The 22489-nt window shown below is 39.5% G+C and overlaps 3 protein-coding genes across 3 annotated transcripts; 1 reads left to right on the top strand and 2 right to left on the bottom strand.

Moving 5' to 3' along the window:
- Positions 1–5945: 5945 nt before the first annotated feature.
- Positions 5946–10628, bottom strand: rpn1 (ribophorin I). The gene is made up of 10 exons (XM_004068956.5): positions 10217–10628; positions 9494–9558; positions 9042–9348; positions 8747–8956; positions 8479–8671; positions 8014–8113; positions 7791–7929; positions 7337–7456; positions 6970–7215; positions 5946–6889 (listed from the first exon to the last, which is right to left on the bottom strand). Exons 1-10 carry the CDS (start codon positions 10454–10456, stop codon positions 6707–6709), a joined length of 1803 nt encoding a protein of 600 aa, XP_004069004.4. The 5' UTR covers positions 10457–10628; the 3' UTR covers positions 5946–6706.
- Positions 10629–11051: 423 nt separating this feature from the next.
- On the top strand, positions 11052–19499 carry ora2 (olfactory receptor class A related 2). Its single transcript, XM_078948000.1, has 3 exons — positions 11052–11391; positions 18026–18226; positions 18318–19499. The coding sequence occupies exons 2-3, from the start codon at positions 18188–18190 to the stop codon at positions 19266–19268; spliced, it is 990 nt and encodes a 329-aa protein (XP_078804126.1). The 5' UTR covers positions 11052–11391; positions 18026–18187; the 3' UTR covers positions 19269–19499.
- ora1 (olfactory receptor class A related 1) lies at positions 13649–15402 on the bottom strand. The gene is made up of 2 exons (XM_004068841.4): positions 15019–15402; positions 13649–14888 (listed from the first exon to the last, which is right to left on the bottom strand). Exon 2 carries the CDS (start codon positions 14864–14866, stop codon positions 13925–13927), a length of 942 nt encoding a protein of 313 aa, XP_004068889.1. The 5' UTR covers positions 14867–14888; positions 15019–15402; the 3' UTR covers positions 13649–13924.
- Positions 19500–22489: the final 2990 nt, after the last annotated feature.

The raw sequence follows: 22489 nt of genomic DNA, 5'->3' as shown, positions 1-22489 counted from the left end.
TAAAAACCCTGTGAGAAAATTGCAGAGCGCATAAGGACTTCACTCTGAAGACTTCATAGAGGTGCAGGGCATTTGCTGTCAAACAGCGACCCCTGGTGACAGGAGTGAGCGTTGCTCTTCACTCAGGAGCAGGTCTTGAGTCGAGAGTGAAATCTTTACACGCCTATTTATTAACATAACACATTATTTTTGATGTATCACACAACTTCAATTTATCGTTTACGTTGTAATTCATAATTTAAAGGAATAACAACAATTGCAAATGTTTTCTATTAATAAGGCAAAAGTTTAGGACCACAAAAAACGCAAAATCAAGTTTACTCATCAGAGTTTGAACACAGATCTGTTTGACCTCCACCTGGCTGAAGCTGCTATTCATCCTGTTAGTGTTCTAATGACCTTTTGTTTGGTTACTATTGAAGTCTCCGTTATGTAGAGCCCAGTGTGTGCAGATACTCATACACCAGCTTCCTGAAGGATCTCCAAATATGTCAATGTTTGTTGAAGATTCCCTCCTCCCCATTAGAACACAAACAATTAAAAACTGTGGAGGAGACTCATCAGATTAGATACTCATATTAGTGGATAGTTTAGCCACAAGTTGTTGTCAAGTGAGAATATAATGACTTCTTATTTTATTTAATTAGAGAAAAACTTATTTTCGAAATAAACATCTAAATAGGAGTAAAAAAGTAACTTCTAAAGAAAACTCCTTTAAAACTGAGTGACAGTTTGAATCAAGCATCTAATTAAATGTTCACAGCCTATGAAACAAAGCAGACAAAGACAACATGTGTGCAAAATTGAGTTTTTTTTTCTGTGAATTAAAATACAAATGTTACAAATTAAAAATGTTTACCCTCCTAAGAAAAAGCTCATTTTTGTTGTGTTGAATAAAAAGTATAGTACTTAACAAAAGTACAAGTTAAAAGTACAAATTTATAAAGAGACATTTTTGTAAAAGTATGAGTAAATGTAACTATGTTCTACTCGTCGCTGAATGTTCTCTATGAGGACTCAGACTTTTCACTACATCAGTTCTCGTCTTCAAGCAGAAAACATGGGATCTTCTATACATCAAGTTTACTTCAAGAATTCTTCATTTGGATTTGGACGCTTCAAAAACACAAGCAGCAAAATCATGATGGAATAAAAAAATCAAATGTACTAAAGACAACAAAATTATGATATAAAGCATGAACCATAAAGTGTACTTTCTACTGAACAATTGTTTTTTTATCAGTATAAAGCAGTGCAAAAGCTTACCCCTGATAGATATAAGTCAACAATTCTTATAATTTGAGAATTTCTTTGTAAATATGCAAAACAAATCTGCAAACAAAATTGGTCTTACTAAGAATTCATTATTTAATAAATATATTTGAATCACTAAGAAATCTTTTCTCAAACTAAGATTATTTTTCTATTGAAAAACTATTGAAACATGTATTTTTCTTGCATAACAGAAAACAAGACAATTTTATTTGAAATAAGGCTCTTTTTAATTTCAAGATTCCTTTTTGCATTGTGAAAAAGGTGATGGATTTAATAGTTTTTGAGAGCATTTCATTTGTATAAATGTACTTGCAGAACTGAATAATAAAGAAACTGCAATCAAAGACGGGGAGGCAGATGAACAGCTGGATTGCTCTCGCTGGGGCTCCTGGTGGCTGCACAGCAGGAAGTTGGAGAGGTTTTGTGAGGAAGTGTGTACTCAGGGAGGGTCAGCCCTGCATGGAGAAAGAAAAGGATGTTTCCTGTTGGTTCCTTCCACACGCTCACAAGCCACACTTGCTGTGACCTCCCCCCCTTTCTCAATTTACTTAGTCTTTACCATCAATCTGTACCATTAAAGGAAGTGCTTTTAGCAGCACCTGCTTATGCTCACATATTATTAGGAACACTATTAGAAGACGGTGGTAAGCCAAAAGAGTAAATCATGTACAGAGGGTAGGATTGTGTCACAGGATGCAGATGTCACCACATGAAGTAAAACTTCCTGCCCATCAAAGCCATCTGTGCCAGCTTAATGGACTCACAAGCTGCAGCCCACAACAGAAAATGGAAATGGGATAAGAAAATGTGAGAGGAAAGAGACTGTGGAGGAAAAGAGGAAAAGGCAAGTGAGTAAGGATATTGCAGGCAAAGATATGATGGAGTGATATGTGCATTGCAAGAGGAAAAATCTCTTTGTCTCTCCTGAGCGGAGTGGACAATCAAAGTTTCCTATCAGCTCTGGAGTAGGGGAAATTGTCTGCCCTGGGAAGGAGAGGGCCACTCTCACAGCCAATGGGAAGTGCCCCTGTCACTCTAATCAGGTCCAATAGAGAAAGTAGGAAATGTGTGTGTGTAACACTGTGTGTGCTTTGGGCACACACTCAGTGGAGAGTTCGCTGTAACAGAGAGCAGCGTTGTTTCACTTGTCCTTTTTGTGATCCATGATAAAAAGTCTTGCTTGAGTGGTGTTAGACCTTCATCTGAAGCTTATCCTCTGCTATGAGGGTCACGCATGAGCATTGTGGGTGATTTTTTTGGGGGGCTAAAACCTGCCACGATAGGCATGGCCATCAATGCTTTGATGGAGCGCCATGTAGGAGAGATCTCTGGGTTTTAGTGGGAGCTGTGGACAGTTTTTCACAAGGGCAGCAATGGAAGAGGATTACTGTCTCATCAGTTAAAATCCACACAGAGATGGTGGTTGACATCAATATGCACTCAGACAAAAAATGAGCTAAACCATGTCATGTAAACGTCCATCCAGGAACAACGTATACGATGGCTTTGCTCCTTTCCTTTTTTGTGTCATCCATCTTTCCTGTTGACCCTCCGTCCTCACCTACTTCATGCCAGACAAGAATGCATCTCTCCACACCCAGAACACAATCCTGTTTGAAGTCCCATCTCCATCTCCACTCTGTCCTTCCCTTCCTCTGCCTGTCGGACTTTCTCATCTGTCAGCTGTGCTCCTCCCTGCCGGCTGCAGCTGCAGCAAGGGCCACAGACAGCTTCATTGTCCTCCTCTTCCTTGCCCTCACGCTTCTGCACCCGGCCACATCACACCTGCCACCTGCACGAGATGCAGAGCCCTGGGACCTGAGCTGCGGGGCTTTCATCCAGCCATCGCCTCGCCTTTTAGAGCCTCTCATCCCCTCATGCCTGCACCCTGTCACTGAGGAATGGCCGGGGCAGAGGGCCGGGGCAGAGCAACTGCACAGAGCTTCTGTTGTAAAGCAGTGCGTTTTATGCAGAGCCAGAGGGAATCAGTGCAGGTGAGGTGTATCTTTGAGGGGGGAGTCTTGTGTTTAAATTCAACTCAAATTTCTTGTATTTGATGGCTCGGTTTCATCGTAGGCCTGGCGGATTTGAGGGAGTGCATGTGGAACGTGGAGCGGAGTGTGTGCATAATAACAGGCTGACAGTGAAGGTGGTGGCTCTGTCTCTGTGATTTATGAGAGTGTGCTGTGAGAGGTCTTCTGAGCAGGATATTGTTCCCTGACTGGTGACTTCTGCCTCTTTCTCTGTCTGTGTGATTGTGCCAGACTATTTTACGAAAAGTGGGAAAACTACTGTAGGTGAGACCTTAATGTAATCAATCACAACCATGTCTCTCAGATTACCTCTTCACCTGATATACTCCACTTCTTCTTTTCTATTTCATTATATATATATATTTACATTTTCATTATTTCTTGGCAGATAAAGAAATAATTTAGTGAATTAATTTCTATACTTCAAAAAGGAAAGATAACAATTAGGCCTGTGCCTGAGGGGGATCATGACAGCTCAACCACATGACCCAACCCATCCAACCCCTGCACAAACCCCAGCATTCACCTCAGACAAACACTCACTAAACAGTTTGCCACATCAGGATACAGTACTGCACACGAATTCCGGTTCCAACAGTATTTTGCTCGGTTTACACCAACTGATAAACCGCAGCTCCTCTGTGACCAGTAATCATATCCTGAGCCGGAACTGAGAAGACTGACAGGCCTCCAGTCAGCTACACTAGGACAAGGGCCTGTCAATGAAACAGCAGCCATGTGCTGAGACAAATGCAGAAAAGAAACGATGTGGGACAAAAGCCTGTAGTCTTCATTTTCAATGACGTCTCTGTGTGAGCCAGGATGCATTTAAACTGGATTACAATAAGTAGCATGGGTTGATTGAGACCTCTGAAAACAAGAAATAAGCAGCATCTGATCTGCTCACAAGTGTGAATGATCAGCTGTATGTGTGGTTAACTTTGATTTCCCATAGTATTTGTACAGTGCAAACATTTCATTTTAAGTTAACTAAATTACTCAGACAATGCATCTGTTTGCTCAGGAGCTGGAAACATTGACAGCGCTTAACCCCTTGACCCCTGAACTTATTTCTAACTATATATATATATATATATATATATATATATATATATAAATCACTTGCAATTTTGCTTGTGGCCATGGTGTAGAGAGACAATGGTTGACCTCTGATCAGAAGATTGCAGGTTTGATTCCCTCCCTGCCTGCCTGCCCATGTGTCAAAGTGTCCTTGGGCAAGACACTGAACTTCATGTTGCTTTACTTTCAAGTAGATGCTAAATTAAGTTAAGTTTGGAGCAGAAGTGATTTGATGCATATTTGTATCAATAGGCGTCAAGGGGTTAATATTTTGGCCCAAATTCTTTGTCAGTCATAATAAACATTCTGAAATGCTCATTGAAGAGGTTTACAAATTGTTTAATATATTTGATCTTTTATGAATTGTCTTAATCTCAGATGTTTTTGAAGAAAGCCAATTAAAGATTACAATTTTAAAATACGTTTTGAACAATCACTTAGCATCTGGATGGTTCAGTTGGGTGAGTCTGAGACTGGCACATGGGAAAACAGGGTTTGTTTCCCATTTCCTGGTTGTACCAAGTAATTGTTGAGCCATCGTCGCATCATCTTCGCAAACCAGGGGTGCCCAAATCCAGGCCCCAGGGGCGGTGTCCTGCTAGTTTTCCAGAAAGCCTGCCGTATCTCCTGCTGATTGCCTGGATCAGGTGTGTTTAGCCAATAAGGAGTTTCAAAGGCAGGTTGGTTGGAAAACGTGTAGGACATCGGCCCTCGAGGCTTTGATTTGGGGACCCCTGTCTTAAATCATCGCGCTTGTTCTCCTCCAATGTCAGTGAGGGATTTTTGTCCACGTGGCTTTAACATCAAGAAGTATGAATAGGTGTGAAAAAGCCCTTAGATCAGCATTGTTAGAGGCCCAAAATGCAAAGAGGTATTGCTAAGGGATTTGCCCAGCCAGTACTTAATAAAGCGTGTTTGTATGTTGATTATATAGAAAGAGAACACACTAGATTTGTACAGTAGTGTTGAAGTATATGTCGCCATGGTGTTTTCAATTATAAGAATGTGACTGAAAAAGAACTACACTCAAACACAAACAAAAATGGTATTGTGGAGCCTTTCACCACCAGTAAGCATCGGCACTGACGGACATTGTCTTTTCTTTCTCGCTTCTGTGTATTTTCAGAATGATTATTGTAAGTTGCATACAATATGTGAACGCCGTCATTGTGAAAGGAGCCAGGCTGTTACTGTGGAGCAGGAAATGACCTGTCGGGACCCCTGGTGACCTCTGAGGGAAAGTTATAACCTCAGACTGACCTTCATCTTTGTCCTGGGCTCAAACTACAGTCGAGACAGGTTTCCCCGCAGATGGCATGATAGGTGGAGTTAAAGAAATGCAACAATGTGCAGGAAAGTCCCCTCTGAGTTTAAAAAGGTACCAGTGCTGATTATATTCATTTCAGCCTTTAAATGAGATTTGGTTTTATCCCTCTCAGCCGTCTGCTCCAGCCCTCAGATTTTCAAAGTCTCTTATTGTGATTTTCTTTACAAGCACGCCCTCTTCTGACAAACTAAAGTTACTGCACACGGATAATAGGACAAAACAAACTGAAGTTCAGTTTCTCCAAACTTTATTTCAACTTTGAAAAAGTTCCACATTGTTGCCCATTCCTTAGATCTTTGTTGTACATCTTCCATGTCTTTCCTCACATCCAATTTAATCTCTAAGTCTTTAATCTCACAGTCAAAAATATAACGCAAAAACAACACCTGAATGGTACAAAATGTAGAAAATATGACGGAGGAACATTAAAAATAAGAATTGGTGCTGATCCGCAATCAGAGCTTCAAATATAACTGTCAGTCAAGGGCCAGAAGAAAAAAAAAAGGGCAGAAGATGTAAGATCAGAAGAAACCATTACCTTCACACTTCTTTCAAATGTACAATACAGTTTTTGTGGGTCAAGACATGAGACCAAAAAGATTTGGGCACTTCTGTTACTCCTTCTAATAACGGTCCCTTTACCAAAAACATTTCATGGTGAAAAAGAGGGGAGAAAAAAAAAGAAAATAAAAAAGTCCAGCCTTGACAACACAAGAAGCATTAAGTCTGAGCTGGCTGTGAAAATTGATTAAAGCTGTGATGTTGCTGCTCTGCGAGTACGCAGTGATTTAGTTTATCACCAGGCACAAAGGCACATGTTGGGATAAACCCATCACTTGAGTCAAATGAGATGTTAATAAGCCATATCTGGATGAAATGACGATTAAAAAAAAAAGTTGATCATATGTCACATTTCTTTGCATTTGAATTGAACCAGCTGGTAAATGTAGAAGTGTGGGTGTGGTGTGTTCTTTAGAGCAGCAGCAGCAGTTTAAAGGGTATCCAGCAGACTGTCGATGCGGCTAATGAGCTCTTGTCTCTTGCTGGTCAGCGACTTCTCATTCTCAATGTAAGCCTCCTTCTTTACTTTGCCAGCCACCAGCCGCTCTGCCTCCTGACAGGAGCGGAACACCAGATCCTTCACCTGGCCATCCAGCTTCTGCACTTCCGCCACCTGATAAAATAAAAAAGGCGATGAGCAACACTTTTCTAAAAGATAACAAGGTCACACAGCTTTACACCCACAACACTCACTTTTTCAGCCAAATCAGAGCCCTCTGCCTTGAGGCGGGCCTGCAGCGTACTGATGTCATTGGTAAGGGTGCGGTGTTCAGCCTCCAACGTCTTCCGACCGCTGTTTAGCGCCCCCGTATCCCGGGACTGCTTGTACCGGTTGACCACCTCATCCATGTGACGGTACAGACCCAGACGTTTGTTGACCAGAGTCAACACCTGCTCTGTGATGGAGGCCACTTTCATCCGGACCTCAGCAGCAGGGTCCTGAAGAAATGTGGGAGAGTGAAAAAAAAAAAAACACACCTGACAGCAGGAAACGGGGCTAAATGCACATGTTAAAGTAAAACACAAGTCTATATGAAACATTTAACAATTAACTTCATACCTTTGTGATGGCAAAGTCCAGACGGACGTAGATTATGACAGTGAAGAAGAGGATGTAGAAGGCCCCAACAACCAACAGAGGCTCTTGCAGCATCAGGATTTTATTGAAATTATAATGAACCTTAAAATAAAGAAAAATCTGTTTTGCTTGGGGCAACAAAAATGAATGAAGAACAGAAGACTAATATTCAAGCTTTAGCTCATTTTCATATTAGGATAACCGGCCAAATTAGTACGATTTCTAAATAATAAAATGATTACAAAACACCTGACATAAAAAAATAGTCTAACTGTGCGCATATTTTATAGCAATAGCCAATATTACAAAACCTTTATATCTTTGCTAATAATTTATTTACCAAGTATAAAGACTCAGTGATCAAATTATTAATACAATCACTGGTAAACACTGAACACATGGCATCTATCGCAGTAAGCTGAAATGTGGGTTTTACCACTAAATCCTGGATGTGCTGTTCCACAAGGTTGGACTTAGTTGCCACCAACACTGGTCGCCCAAAGGTATCCAGATAAGTGTAGTGCAGCTGGTTTGGCATACGATCAATTTTGTAAGGTGTATCAATATGAATGTTTCTGTAAACAGAAAAGGGTAATTAAAAAAAAAAGCTTTATAAATACCAACAGTCTGAAATAATGAGGTTGCTTGTAAACACTTACTTGGCCCCCTCTGGAAGAATGATCCTTACTGTCATATGGTCAATGACCTGGTCATCATACACATGGTCAACTAGTCTCATTTTCAGTGCATACTGGTCACCTAGGATGTAAAGTTTTTTTTGTTATCAAGTGCATCTGTTTTAGATGTTTCTAAGTGAGAAACAACGGAAAAAACTTCAATATTGCACAGCTGTTGGGTATCAGCTTCTCAACCACTGTAGCTTTGTCTTCAACTGTGGGTTGAATACAACTCAACAAAATGTTAACTTTCACATGTATCTAAAGAGACATATTCCACAATGAAAATAAACTAACAGTTTGACAGGAAAATGCGGAATTACTGAAATTTCATTTGGACTGTACCACAAACGCATATAAATGTTTTTGAAAATGGAAAGATCTGTACGTTTTGTTTTGTTTTTTTAAATAATCCGAGTGTTTCTTCTTATCCTAACAAGGTCTCACCAAGTGTGTAGAGATACTCATAGCTTGGCAGATTGTAGCCAATCATATAGTGGGTCTTCCAGCCTCCAAACAAGGGAAATCGAGGTCTGACTTCAACTTCTACAGAGTCATCCAAAACTTGCAAATGGGATGTAGAGATGTTTCCAATCTCATCCCTGTAGTAGACGTCCTGAGCGGAGGCAGGAAGGATGGTCTATGGATGGAGAAAAAGTGTTGCAAGTATACGACAAAAGCAGTAACTTGTTCCAAAAAGTGTAAAACTTCAAACCTTGAAGGACTTGACAGACGAGATGCCGCTGTCCGACTGACGCTGGTAATCGTAGCGGGAAAAGGGACCCTTGAGGACGGCTCCTGTGTGTCTCAGGTCAATGGTTTCCTCCACGGCGATATTGCCCCAATGAGACACCTCAATAGTGCGGACAATGCTGGTGATGGTGAGAAACGGTGTGTTGTTCTCGTAATGGATCTTCATTGTATCCTGAATATTTGAGAACAGAGAACATTACATGTTAGTAGCCGCTCTCGTAGCCATACTCGGATATCGTGCCTTGTCAGAAATGTACCTCGCTGAATGGTGCAACATCTCGAAAGGGTCCGTACTCGATAACCTCATCAGTTTTGCTTGGGTTGCCCAGCTTGGTGTAACTCTCCACAGTTTTGGAGGCCAGGCGCACGCGTGTGGTCTGGCTGCGGGTGGGATATGGGGAGTAGAAGTAGTGGTTCCCCTGAAAAACCACCAGCTGGCGCTCGGCCTGGGTGATGTGCGAGGGGAACGGCTTGAGGACGTGGCTAAAGGCCATCTCCACCTTCGCTTTCAGCTGTGCACCTGGAGCCAGACTTGAGGACAGCTGCACTTTGTAGAAGTCTCCCCTGTTGGCAAACAGACAAGGAAATGGATAAACACATATACTAATAAAAGGATAGATAGATATTTTATTTTGTCTTGTCTTGTCTTGACTGAGATGACAACAAAGATGTAACATAAACTACCAGCAATAGCAAATTAACGTTATACCTTTGGCCCTGAATGGACGTCTGCTGGAGTTCCAGAGTGCCATCCTCCTCTTCATCTCCTTTAACCTGTGAAAACAAGTTTATATCAGGGCACTTTTTTCTGCTTATTTTTTATTTGAGAAAGGAATGTTAACCACGAGATGCACAGCTATGTAATAATAAAACATGACAATTGCATCACAGCTTGGTGTTTTGTTCATGAGCGCAGATGTTGAGGTTTCATTCAAAGAACGGAGGGGCGGGCCCTCCAGCAGATACACGGAAGTGAGCTGCGCTGCGCATACGTGTCATGCAGCCACTGAAGGAGCGTGGAGTCCTGCGGAAGTCTATTTACATGCTTCTTTAGCGATGTAAATGTAATATTTGCTCCATTTCTAAAAGTTTGTACGAGTGCCACGTAATACTAAACAAACCACATTTGGCAGACGCTACATTAGCCGTCTACCGACCGTTTCACTTCTGAATCAGAGTTCCTTTGACCACTAAGCTAGCACAAGAGCGCTGTCATGCCCTCAATAATCATAACGTATTGTGTAATTGCCTTATACAGACTGTTGCTTTTTATTTTGCAATATTAACTTGAAATAATAAAGAACACGTGTGGACTGTTAGATTTTTCATTGTCGTAACAATGTAGATCTGTAGCTAGCTAAAATGCTAAAGCTAACTAGCCGGTTGCAGGACACCTTCGTGGCCCTACTTGAGTCATTTACGTGTTCCTTACCGAAGCTCCGATGTAAGCCAAGCGGGGTGCCAGGTCAGGCTCCACCGCTAATATAAAGTTCTGGACGGCGGAAGGTCCCTGGTTAGACAACACGATCTCCGCAGTGATCTTGGCTAAATGAGTGCCCAGGTCCACGGTTCTCTTAACGTCCTCGTTTACCAGCCCGTCTGCGTAAACTTCCAAACCGAGAGCCACCAGAAGCAGCGTGCAAACGCCGAAGAGCAGAGACTTTCCTGCCATAGTTGTTTTGTAAACAGAGCTAGAACAAAACAGGGGATGAAGCGGCCAGACCAGGGGGAATGGAAAGCAGCGATGAAAGGCCGCCGTTCTGCTCCACACAAGAAAGGATGACGCTTCATTCAGGAAGACGTAATGACGTCACGGCACGTTGTCCGGAGGCATTGGCTGGCGTAAATGTGCGAGTGCGACCAAGCAGCGATTACTTTAGAAAATACTGTTGTCCATATTTCCCTTTTATTGGCACGTACAAAACGACCCATTAATTAATAGATAGATAGTTTAAAACAGTTTATTATTATTATTATTATTATTATTATTATTATTATTATTATTATTATTATTATATTTGTGAATTCCAAATGGCGGATGGTATTACCTCTTTATTTGCTTTCTTATACAACTGTCTTTTTATAATCATTTCAGGGAACATAATAATCTTTTAATTCTTTACTAAAAACAGACTTTCTAATTCTGTTCAACACATGTAGTTAGCACAAACGCAACAAACTGTTTTCTACTGCTTTATGTTTAAAAGCTGTTACTGAGTTTATATAATTTACACAAAGTATATGGGGGGGGGGGGGGGGGGGGGGGATCGTGATTCCCGGTTTTTAGGTTTTATCAACTCTTCAAGTGTATCTCATTTCCTCTTCCCAGGCATTTTCCTCTATCTCCTTCTTCACTTACCTGGGCCTCCTTCTCTTCCTCCCTCTCCTCTTCCTCTACTTCCATCATCTCCTCTTAGAGCTCCCCCTTTCATTCTCATTTTTTTCTTCTAGCTCCTACCATTTTTGTTGAAGACATGTGAACTTCCCTTCTGTCTTTTATAACACAACTAAGTGCCCCTTTTTAAAATTAGCACACATGCACTTTCACACATCTGGAGGATGTGCTTATTCAATTTCTTCATTAGTGTGGTCATCTGAAAATGACACGTAAGTAATCTCACAACCGTTATCCGTATCTGAGGTGTGAAAATGTGTGCAGAGTTTTACAAATCACTGTGTTTAATGTTTTGCAAAATGATTGAAGGAGTTTTTGCATGTACTGTACAAATCTGCTGAGGTGTTTTATTCAATGGACTAGAATTTAGGAAATTGTGTGGATATTTTTAATTTAGAGTGTAAAGTGCTGTAAAAAAAAAAAAAGCTTGTTCAATAAAATAAACATTTACTTGAATACTTCTCAACTTTAAAACAGCAAAAGATCGAGTTCTGTATTTTCACAATATTGTTTTGTTAAAATTAACAGAAATTTTATAGCATGGAATAGATTTTTGCAAATATATGTAACTATATTGTTAAAAAAAAATCAGAATTCATTTATTGTCATATGCACAGCTTACACCGACATACGAAATTAGTTCCAGTACAAAAACATATATTGCAGTGATAAAAATTTATATATTTTTAGTATTTCAAATATTTTGTAGTTTTTATGGGTGAGTAACTATTAGTTGTCCCTTTTCCTGAAGCCTTCCCTGAAACTCTCATAGGTGAATATAAGTGAATTAAATTAGTGGAAAGCAGTCAGGTTATTGTGGTGAAGAGTCACTTGAGCCAAGCAAGCACACATTTCTTTGTAGACCTACTCTCCACCTCAGATGTAAAAACAGGATTTTTCTGGGTGACCTGAAAGCGCCCGGTCAGTAACCTGTCCTGATGTACAATTCTTTCTTTGTCCAGCTCCCAACTCCAGATTGGTTATACAAGACACAAGTTCTCCTGTGCAAGCCTCAGGCTCCAGATGAAGGAGCAATCCCGTCTACTTCTATAAGGCCCATTTTGAAAGTTGAGAGAAGTTCACAATTTAAGTGAAGTTCAGGAATTTTGAGTGAGCAGACTTGAAAGAAAAGGACGCTTATTGTAGAATAATGTTATGCTTCCATAACAACCAACAGCTTAATAACATTCGAGTGAATCAATGAAGATGGCAATGAAACAACCAGGGATGTTGAGCCCAATGGGTCAAGGGAAGGTTTAAAGAAGGTTTTATTAACCACTCCACTATTGCCCTTAAAGTTGAAATAATAATATCCGTATCTTCTAATAGTTATTAGTATCAATAACTAGCAAAGACTTTAAAAGTGTCATCTTATCACATTAATAACATGCAAAAACTTTACTTCCACCTTGGTAGAAGCAAGTTTGTAATTAAACATTTGTTTGTTTGCATCACACATGCAAACAAAGGTAAAGATGATAGAGAGCAAGACAGGAAGAGAAATGAACGGTTTCCAGAAATGATTATTTAATTCCACATTGATTTATTTTCCTTTTTATCAACATACTCTTGTTCGTGTATGGGATTTTTTATATGTATCTCTTATCTTTCACTTCACAAATTTGTATACATGGACTAAAAATATACACACACCTGTTAATAAAAAAGTACAATATTTGTTGCCAAAATACATTTGACATGTTTACGACATAAATTAATAAAGTAGTTTTAACTCTAGCCAACACTGTGCATTTTTGAAAGAAGCTGTTCATACTCATGTCCTCAAAGGAATGGCAACAATTAGCTTACTTTAGGAGAAGAAAACAGACAGCAGTGTAACCCTCTAAAAAATCAACAACAAATGGCACACAAATTGATAATTAGTGGAGCATTTTTTTATTAGACCTGTTTGGATATTAAATGTAGTAATAACACTGGTTTTACAAGACTTACTAAATTCTGCAGAGGAACAAACAAACATAAAAAAGCAAGCATTACACAGAATTCTTCTTTCTCTTTCGGCTACTCCCATCAGGGGTCGCCACAGTGAAACAACCCCTGTTTTGAGGATGAGTCCCATGACAATGTTTTACGCTGGATGCCATTCCTGACGCAACCCTCTCAATTTATGGGGGCTTGGGACCGGCACAGAAGCAGAGAAGGGAATAGGGAGCAGCCCGGAATCAAACCCTGGTTTCACGGACAGAAGGCGCCGAAAGCCAGCACGAGCTAAACCGGCTCCCTAAGCATTACACAGAATAATTACATAAATAAAGAAAATGATCCTTGACATTTTTTGTTGTCAAGCTGTCTTAAATTCATCATGAAGATCATGCTGGTTTAACCAATATCCCAGAAAAAAAAATCATAAATGGAAAACATAAAAAAGAAACAGGCAGTGGTTGCAATTTAACTCCTTTGGATGAATACTGAAACCAAATGATATTTTGAATTGGTTCATCTCACCCTCTCAGTTTCTGAAGCAAAATTTGTTAAAGTCTCACAAAGATTTCTCAAACGCAAGCACAGTCTTAGATGCATACAATTATGCACTAACATTTTTAATTTGAAACTTCCTTAAAAAACAACCACAGAACAAACGATTGTTTAAAAAAATACACAAGCTTCTCGTCATATAATGGTCTGGTGATCGTCAGAACACCAGCCATATCAATCGATAAAATGATGCTGAAAAACGCTGCTGCAGCAAAGGGGAGTCAGTATGCTACCAAGATAGAGATGGAATCATTTGTCATTTGACTCTTGAGTCTCCACTGAAGGCTGGTCTTGCTCAGCTGCACACACTATTTTCCTCTTGACCTTCTTGTTTGAGGAGATGATGAAGTAGGGACTGAGAGAGGCGTAGCAGGAGGAGAAGAAAACCCTCATATCAGCCACCACTGGTGACACATTTGACACAGTCAACATGTAGATCCAGATCACATTATCAATACCAAAGAAAACTACATAGAGTATCACCAGGATTAGCACTGTTTTGGCTGCCCTGGTCTCTGCTCCACTGCTGTGTGAGCGACGTATCTTTCTCACCTGGTGACTATGTCGATGGAGAAGCAGAAGAATATACCCGCTGGAGCCCACCATCAGGGCAACAAATGCAAAGTCCCTTACAGACACAGCCACTCCATTAATAACATATGAAAGGTTGTCTCTGAAGTCCACATGACAGAAGCCAAGGTTGAGCGTAAAAGGCAGGACAGTGCCATTCCGAGGAGCCATGGAGAAGAAAGGGGCTGCAATGCAAACTGCCATGTTGAGAAGCCACAGCCCCACAAAGGTTGGAAAGACCAGGGAAGAAAGTGCAAGCTTCAATCTGGACAAAAAGGGTCCAGCTGGGGCGATGGTCACTGCCTGAAACACACTGAGCATGCAGGTGATGCAGACCGACAAAGCCCGGCCAATGCGATAAGCGTATATGACCACCTTACAGCCGGGATCGTTCAACAGGTCCTTTAGTCCGAACACAGTCATGGTCTGGGGTACGCAACGAGTCAAAAGCAGTATCAAGTTGGCAAAGGCAAGGTGGCACAGGATCATGTCTACAGGAAGAAGCTTTGGTCCGGTGCACATGATGTGGCTGTACACCAGAAGCACCACAGAGTTCCCCAGGATGCCCAAACCCGTTTGCAAAAGGAAGGAGACGCCTTTGATAGTCACACAAAGATCCATGACGGAGCGACCTGCACAAAAACTTGCAAAGCAGATGAGGGAGTACATTTATTATGAGTGCCCTGAATGCAACATTGGATCTTCTATAATTATTTAATCAAATTAAAACAGAAAACAACAACTCGTGTCAACTTTGTAAAAACGGTTCTTACCTGAGATGAAAATTACAAAGCCACTCTGAGGGTAACTGTGGTTTATAAACCTCATTGCCCCTCAAGACTAACAGTAAAGACAGCCCCGTTTAAGAAATTAATTTGAAAAAAAAAAAGACTCAAACTGTCTCATAGGACAATTAGGAGAAAAAAACAGAATCACGTGATTGTCTAGATTGGCTTTTAGAACATTTTTCAAATCAAAACACCAAAGAGGTAGACCCCGACATTACACGAATTTAAAGTTCTTGGAACATTTTAAAATGTTGGTGTTAGTGTCTTCCGAAAAATAACAACACATTCTCAGCAGTTTACAATTTTGACCAAAAAAAATAAAAAGTTAAACTCAAATTTAGTCAGAGAGCAGACAAAGTGGATTTGTTTGTTTTTGTCTTATTTAAAAAAAGACAGAGACAACAGGAACAGTTCTCACAGGACTCCACAGTAAAAAGATTGGAACATTTAATTTTTGTTTGTTTCACATACACAAGGATAGAATTGAATTTTCCATGTAATAATGTATCTCAAAAGATACTAACTAAAGGTGGTTTCACTGTTAAAAATGTTTGAAAAGAATGAATAAGTTGCATTAATACATCTTAATAATCAATTTATGAACAATTCATGAAGTTTTTTATGTTTCTTAATGATTTCTTTTAATTAACCAGAATCACTATTCTTTTTTTTAGTGTTCAAGCTACTAAAATCCTTTTTCCCCTGGAGATTCATGCCTAACATCTTGGGTAACAATCAGAGATGGCATTTAGGAGCTTTTATTAGCACAGCTGGTTCCAGGGTGCCCACTGGTGTCCTCTAGAATTTCCAGGGAACACGGTAATAGACACAGCGGAGCAAGACAATTAGAAAGCTCATGTAATAATGCTTGTCTGCATTAATTGGTGGCACAGGGGACAACCAGCCCCCATCATAACTTCTGATGATATGACATGAGATACAACAGAACATTAAAATACATCTCATAATCATCTTTTTATTTATTTATTAATGAAACCTGCAAATGACACATCTGCCACTGATGGTAGTGGGGTCTGTTGGTCAGTTTTGTTTCTCAGTTGCAAACTTCATGAAAGATGCTTTAACACTTATTGGAACAACCCGTTTTCTCCTGAGACCGTGCTGTGGAATAAATCATCGTTAGACGATTTGTTTCCTTGTATTTTTTTGCATGTTTACCTGTTAAGAGAACTAATTAAAATGGCAAGTTCTAGCATGTCTTCCCCAGGGCATTCCAGGCCTTCTCTTCTCTTTGCTGCTCTGGAACTTTGATAATAGACCTACTTTACTCTGACATGAGATTTTAATTTGATTTTTTATGTCTTGTTTATATTTATGGATTTTAAATGAGTTTTTCAGCTTTACCAGACCAATTAAAATGATTCCTTTATCACATTTATTTCCAAAATTCACCACTTTTCTCAGTTTTCTTCTTATGTTTTTTTTAAATAAGGCAAGTTGCTTTTATAAAGTCCAACATTAGTAAAAAAAAAAACGGGACAAAAGTAGAGAATCGTATCAAAATGTCATAAAAAATAAACTCTGTGCTAATAAATCAATACCTTCACTGACAGCAATAATCATTTTTTTTTGTTTTGTTAGAAAAAAGCCTTTATATTAGAAGGAGGCAGAAGCAGAAGCTGTAGCTTATTAAAGCGGGATACCATTCAAAGTAGACACAAAAAAGTAAAATGTAAAAAACAATATTGCTGATGATTTACCAATCACCAGCAATCACAATATTAATTCCAGGCATTCATTAAAATCACCATGGGGCTCATACCTCGACAACAACCAATGACCATAGCCATTATCTGTTTTGGTGTAAAGATTAAAAATCCCTTCTTTGTATTTATTTTTAAACTTAATAATATTTTGACATAGTTTTAGTTCTCAATCTAGATCACTCCACAGTTTTACTCTGGTTACTGAATTATTTTAATCCTGTAAGTTTATTTTTTCCTAAATTCAATGTTCCTCTTAATCTGCGTCCTTCGTCTATTTCTAAAAACACATTTTTTGAAAGTTAATTGCTACCAAGTGAATAAGTGTGGTGAATAATTCTGATATCCCCTTATTGCAGTACATACAGAGGAAGGATAGTAGATTCATAATTGCTTCTCCAAACTTCAGTACAATATTAAAAATATGGAGATACCAGAGTATGTAATGATTTTCAAGGAAGTGTATGGCTTAAACACACAGCAAAGGAAACAAAAGTGAAGACAAAAACAATAAAAGGAAAATAGAGAAAAGCGAACAATTAACTATATGAATTCAGAAAGATATTTAAAATCTGTTAAATGTTTTTTTTAACTGTGTGTACTTTTAAGTTTGTTTTGAAGTGCTCTTCCTTTTGAGAAAAAAAGTTGTCAAACATAGGTTTTAACTTGCATTTATTATTATTAAATATGTTTAATTATTTACAAATTTTTATTCAGGAAAAATAAAAAAAATATGTATTATTAGAATTAAAAATAATAATTTTCAAACACATCTGTCTAATTTTGTGATTGTGTGTTGTCTGAAGTTCATTTTTGCAGCCATTCTCCACTAAAACCTTTGGATGAATACATAAAGTAGTAACTTTCATACTCTGTGAAGAAAAGAGAGAAGAAAACAGGGTCTGGCTTTGAGTTAGTTTTATCTTTATCCACTGGGGGGCACTGTAGTGTTGTCACCATAAACACAGCAAGCTTTTGGAGTATTTTAAAACTGAGCAAAAAGAATAAAAGCAAAATTTAAAAACATTAAAGAAAAAGAAAAAATAACTTTAATGAAAACGTTCTAAAACCATTTTATTACACAGGAAGCAAATGCTTTTCATCCAATCAATGATACTCAGAATATTCATCTTATCTACGGTAATTAATAATAAAAATATCACTGGAAGCATCCTGTCCACTGATCAGCTTTATAGTGTTGTAAATGTGCTCTTGTTGAGGCTAGATTTATGTTTACTTCTCCCTTCTTTGTTATCTTGTCTGGGAAGTGAGGGGACAGAAGCACTCATCTGAATTGATCCCAAGTAATTGGAAGTGGAGGAAAGAGAAATCAATGGACCGTGCAAAATGGATCCAACAGCTGTCTCCTGTTTGCAAGTATAAGGACACAAACAACCTGACTACTTCAAAAGGGGACTGCAGTCTGTGACATGGCACACTTCAGAGTGCTACGTTTGGTCTGCTCACAGGTAAGGGTCAAACTCTTTGCAATTGTGACACTGCTAACACTTTGCAGGATTTCAATATTTTTTTATGGCTCATTCCTTTGTTTTTTTGGAGCCTTTCTTCTGTGCAGGAATGCCTTCAGACGATTTGGTTCGTAGAGGGCTCTATGCATCTCTTACCATTGTTGGAGTTCCTGGTAATATTCTTGTAATCATGGCATTCCTTCTCCTGTCCTACGAAGAGAACCGTCTCCTTGCCGCTGAAGCCATCGTCCTGCACCTAACCTGCGCCAATCTGCTTGTGGTGGTTGTACGCTGTCTAACGGAGACCCTGGCCTCCTTCCATGTGGTCAATGTCTTCGGAGATGCAGGTTGTAAAGGGGTCATCTTCATCTACAGGACCTCTCGTGGCCTCTCAATCTGGCTCACCTTCCTCCTGAGTACTTACCAATGTCTGAGCGTCTCTCCTCCTGGATCCTACTGGGCCTCTGTGCGAGTACTGTTAGCCCAAAATTTGGTTTTTGTATTCCTCTTCCTCTGGGTGCTCAACACCACTATGAGCTCAGGAGCAATACTATTCTCTTTAAGCTCCAAGAATGATTCAAGTCCAATAAACAACGCTGTAAATTTAGAATTCTGCTTTGTGAGCTTCCCTTCAGATTTGTCCAAAGAGATCTTTGGAGCAGTACAAGTAAGCAGAGATGTGGTGCCAATGGCCCTCATGACTCTAACCAGTGTGATTATTCTAGTCCTTCTTTACCAGCACAACCAACACATGAATGATCTTCACAGAAACAGTAACGCAAGTGGAGGAAGATGTGGAGCAAAGAGACGAGCTGCAAAGGTTGTGGTTGTGCTTGTGACTTTGTATTTGGGCCTGTATGGTGTAGACTGTGGCCTTTGGGTATACACCCTAACTGTGAAAAAGACAATGAGTTCTTCACTGATCTCAGATCTGCGTGTATTTTTTGCCTCCATGTATGCAGCCCTCAGCCCTTTGGTTATCATTGTATCTAACAGGAAGGTGAATAGCAGGCTGATGTGTATATCACAGAAGCTTGCCTAAGAGAGAGCCAGACACGCTCCATCTTTTTGAGATATGCTTCTGAGGTTGATTGTTTGCAGGGCACAAGGATAATTTGACCTCCTACATTTTTTTCTTATGTGGTGCATTTCTTTTAAAGGTTGTAAAGAAATATAAATAAATGTAAGTTATATTTTTTGACAAATTTATTTTGTCTTGATAAGTGTAGTTTCATATTCATGTAAATCCCACTATAAATATTCTCTGCTGGCATCATGTTGCTTTATCAGTTTATTCATTATGTTTTATCCATTTTATTTATGTGAAAATGTTACAGTATGTTAACAATGCTAACAACAAACGCTAATTGTACTCCAGAAAATTTTGTACTTGAAATTGTACTTGACAGAAAATGTCTGATGGAAAACTGAAGAATTGCTCGCGCAGAGCCGTGAGATGAAAAAAGATGTATATTACTAAAGAAAAAAAATGATGCAATGCAACGCTGACAATGTCAGAGCTTCATAAAATGAGGAGACACAAAAAGTAGATTTTGGCACTATACCTCTCAGTCTGCTGCTGGATGTGGCAAGCTGGTAATTTAGGAGTCATTATGTAATTTTTCTGACTTGACAAATCAAGGGCAAGGAGAAGTGGTGAGGACATAACCTTTGCGAGTGACAGCCTAAAAAACATAAAGTGGGGCTGCCAGCACTCTGCAATCCTGTCATGACTCTTAAGTGCAATCACTGTGGGGCTGTTGAGCTGCTGTCGCACTGCAGGTGAGAATAACACTTCTTTTTGTGCTTGTGCAAACTGTTGCTTGAATCATATAGTCAATGCCGGAAACATGAAAGGTCACAAGTGTCACTACAAAGTAATATTCATTTTTCACACAGCTGGAACCAAGAACATCTTTCAAAAAGCTTTTCCCAGATGACATATTCCATGTTTCTTACTCTTCAATCCACTGAAATCTGAGTGGCACTCTATACAGACTCCGGTGGAATGAAGGATAGAAGACATGGATGTTTTCATGTGCCGTCACAACTGGTAAGGAATTGCTGAATGCCGGCTCCGATGAGCTTTTTGACGGCTTCCAGAGGAGCCGTTCCTTTGCTGTCAAGAAGGAAGATTTGGCAGATATGTTAAGAGGAACAAACAAACAAAAGACAGGTTTCACTGGAGTGCAAGCTCAAGTCTCAGCGAGTGTTTGAAGGGCGTGCCAGGCAGGCCTCTCCTTGCACAAGACAGGACCTGTTTCCCTCTGCTCTGCATCCTGCAAGTCTTTTGAGCCCAAAGGACCCGTGCTGCTGTGAAATAAATGCATGTGGCGCAAAATTCTAAGCATCATTAGGTCTCTTATTCCTTTAAGACTGTGCTTGTCTACAGGACTGCTCAGTGGTTTTAAAGCCAGAAATCAAACGTTTTAACTTTACACTCAAACAAGTGAAAAAACACAAGAGCAAAAAACAAATAACTTACTTTCCTCAAAACAACAAACCAGTAACAAGTCAGTTCATTTACTTGTTAGGAGAAAGAAAATGTGTAAAATACAAACCCATAGAAAGACAGCAGAGTAAATCTTCGAAGGTGTCTAAAAAAACACAGCTAAATCCCACCAGGTGATCCTGTTAAGACCTCTGTCACGTCTGTTGTCAGTCTATCTACCTGCACCAGGTAAGGGCATTTTTGTCTTCCTGTCCACCAATGACAAAGCAGCAGGAAGGATAAACCTCGCCCTTTTCTGCCTTGAAGCAAATCCACACCCTGCTGCAACTGAATGTTTAACCAGAACCATCTCCTCCCCCGCAAAAAACCTGCATGCATTACACAGACATCAGTTTGAGGCACAGCGACCAGCAGAAACTTGCAGAAACAGCAAATGTGACTTAACTAAACTTAAGACATATTTAGAAAATAACACATTTCTCCTTTTTTAAGGAGTTGTAAACACATCCCTGAAGTACCCTCAGATTATATTAGCACAGAAAACCTAATGTCATAAGCCCTTATATTGGCTTGGTGATACCGATTTTGCTTGTCTTTCCTTTCCTTTCTCCTCAGACTTTATGTATTAAAGACTTATTGCTCATTTGATAAAAAATAAAATAAAAATGCACCTTCAGTTGAAAAGAATCACTAAAGTGGTTTCAACAAAAAATGCATATTAAAAGTGGCATTTTGTGTTTCCTTGTTTAAAGGTATAATATTAAAAAGTTTATCGAAGAAGACATGCAAGAAAGAAACTCGAGTTGAATTACTTGAAGTAGAAGCGTTTATTCATTCTTTTAGCTTTCTAAAGTACAATGTTGAATGAGTGTGACCCTTTTTCCCCTGCTTTTACCCATTCCACTCATTTCCTTTAAACACAGAGCGTTTACAATCATGTTTCAGCTTGCCTGGAATGCTGCACGGCACCTAAGCAAGAAACTCTGCAGCCATAAAGTTTAACGTTGGGTTTGAAAAAGGTCTGTTCTGTCTTGACAAATACAACTGAATGTCTCGATATCCTGACAGAAACTCAATTTGAAAAACAAGTGTAATTTAATATTAAATTCCATGCAGTGGCATATATCCTTGATTTTAGAATTTGACTGATGATTTTGTTATATAATTGCTTCAGATATGAGTCATAGTGAAAAAAATCTCCGCAAAAATAAAATGTTTTTATTTTTTAATAAGTCTGTGAAGATTGTTATTAATTGATGGATTAAATGATTTTATAGATTTATGTGAGGGAGGGGAGTAGCAGAAAGTAAGTCCCACAGTAATGCTTGAGCACATGTTCTGGGTGGGAATGGCAAGCCCATGGTAACATTGATTTGGATGAACAGTTGGGGAAGAAATGAAACCTGATTAAAATTGTTCAATACTTGCTTAAAAACAGTATATGAAGCAAAAGGGGGGGGGGGGGGGGGGTGGCATTGCTGATTTCATATGTCACAGTGTGGTCTCGCCCACGTACAGAGAGACAAAATGGTCAAATTCATGAAAAGAGTCCTGCAAGAGAAAACCACACTAGAGTTTAGCATTTTGTAGTGAAACTGTAGACATGTTGACGCTATCTGTGAGATCCATAACAGGTTTAGTGCTGCAGTGAGGAAGTAGACCAAACTGAAAAAAACGGTTGGGGAGGAGGGTGAGGTAAGGGGGTAGGTGGTGGTGGTGGGGGCGGTTATGACTCAGGGCCAGAAAACAACAACCCCACACCACCACCACCTCTCTCAGGAAAGTTATGCAGTGATGTGCTGAGACATGAC

Source organism: Oryzias latipes, chromosome 5 (assembly GCF_053564925.1).
Source record: "Oryzias latipes strain Hd-rR chromosome 5, Olatipes_Hd-rR_3.1".
Classification (NCBI taxonomy): domain Eukaryota; kingdom Metazoa; phylum Chordata; class Actinopteri; order Beloniformes; family Adrianichthyidae; genus Oryzias; species Oryzias latipes.
The sequence above is the reverse complement of the archived record's forward strand: the minus strand, read 5'-3'. Positions and strand labels throughout refer to the sequence as shown.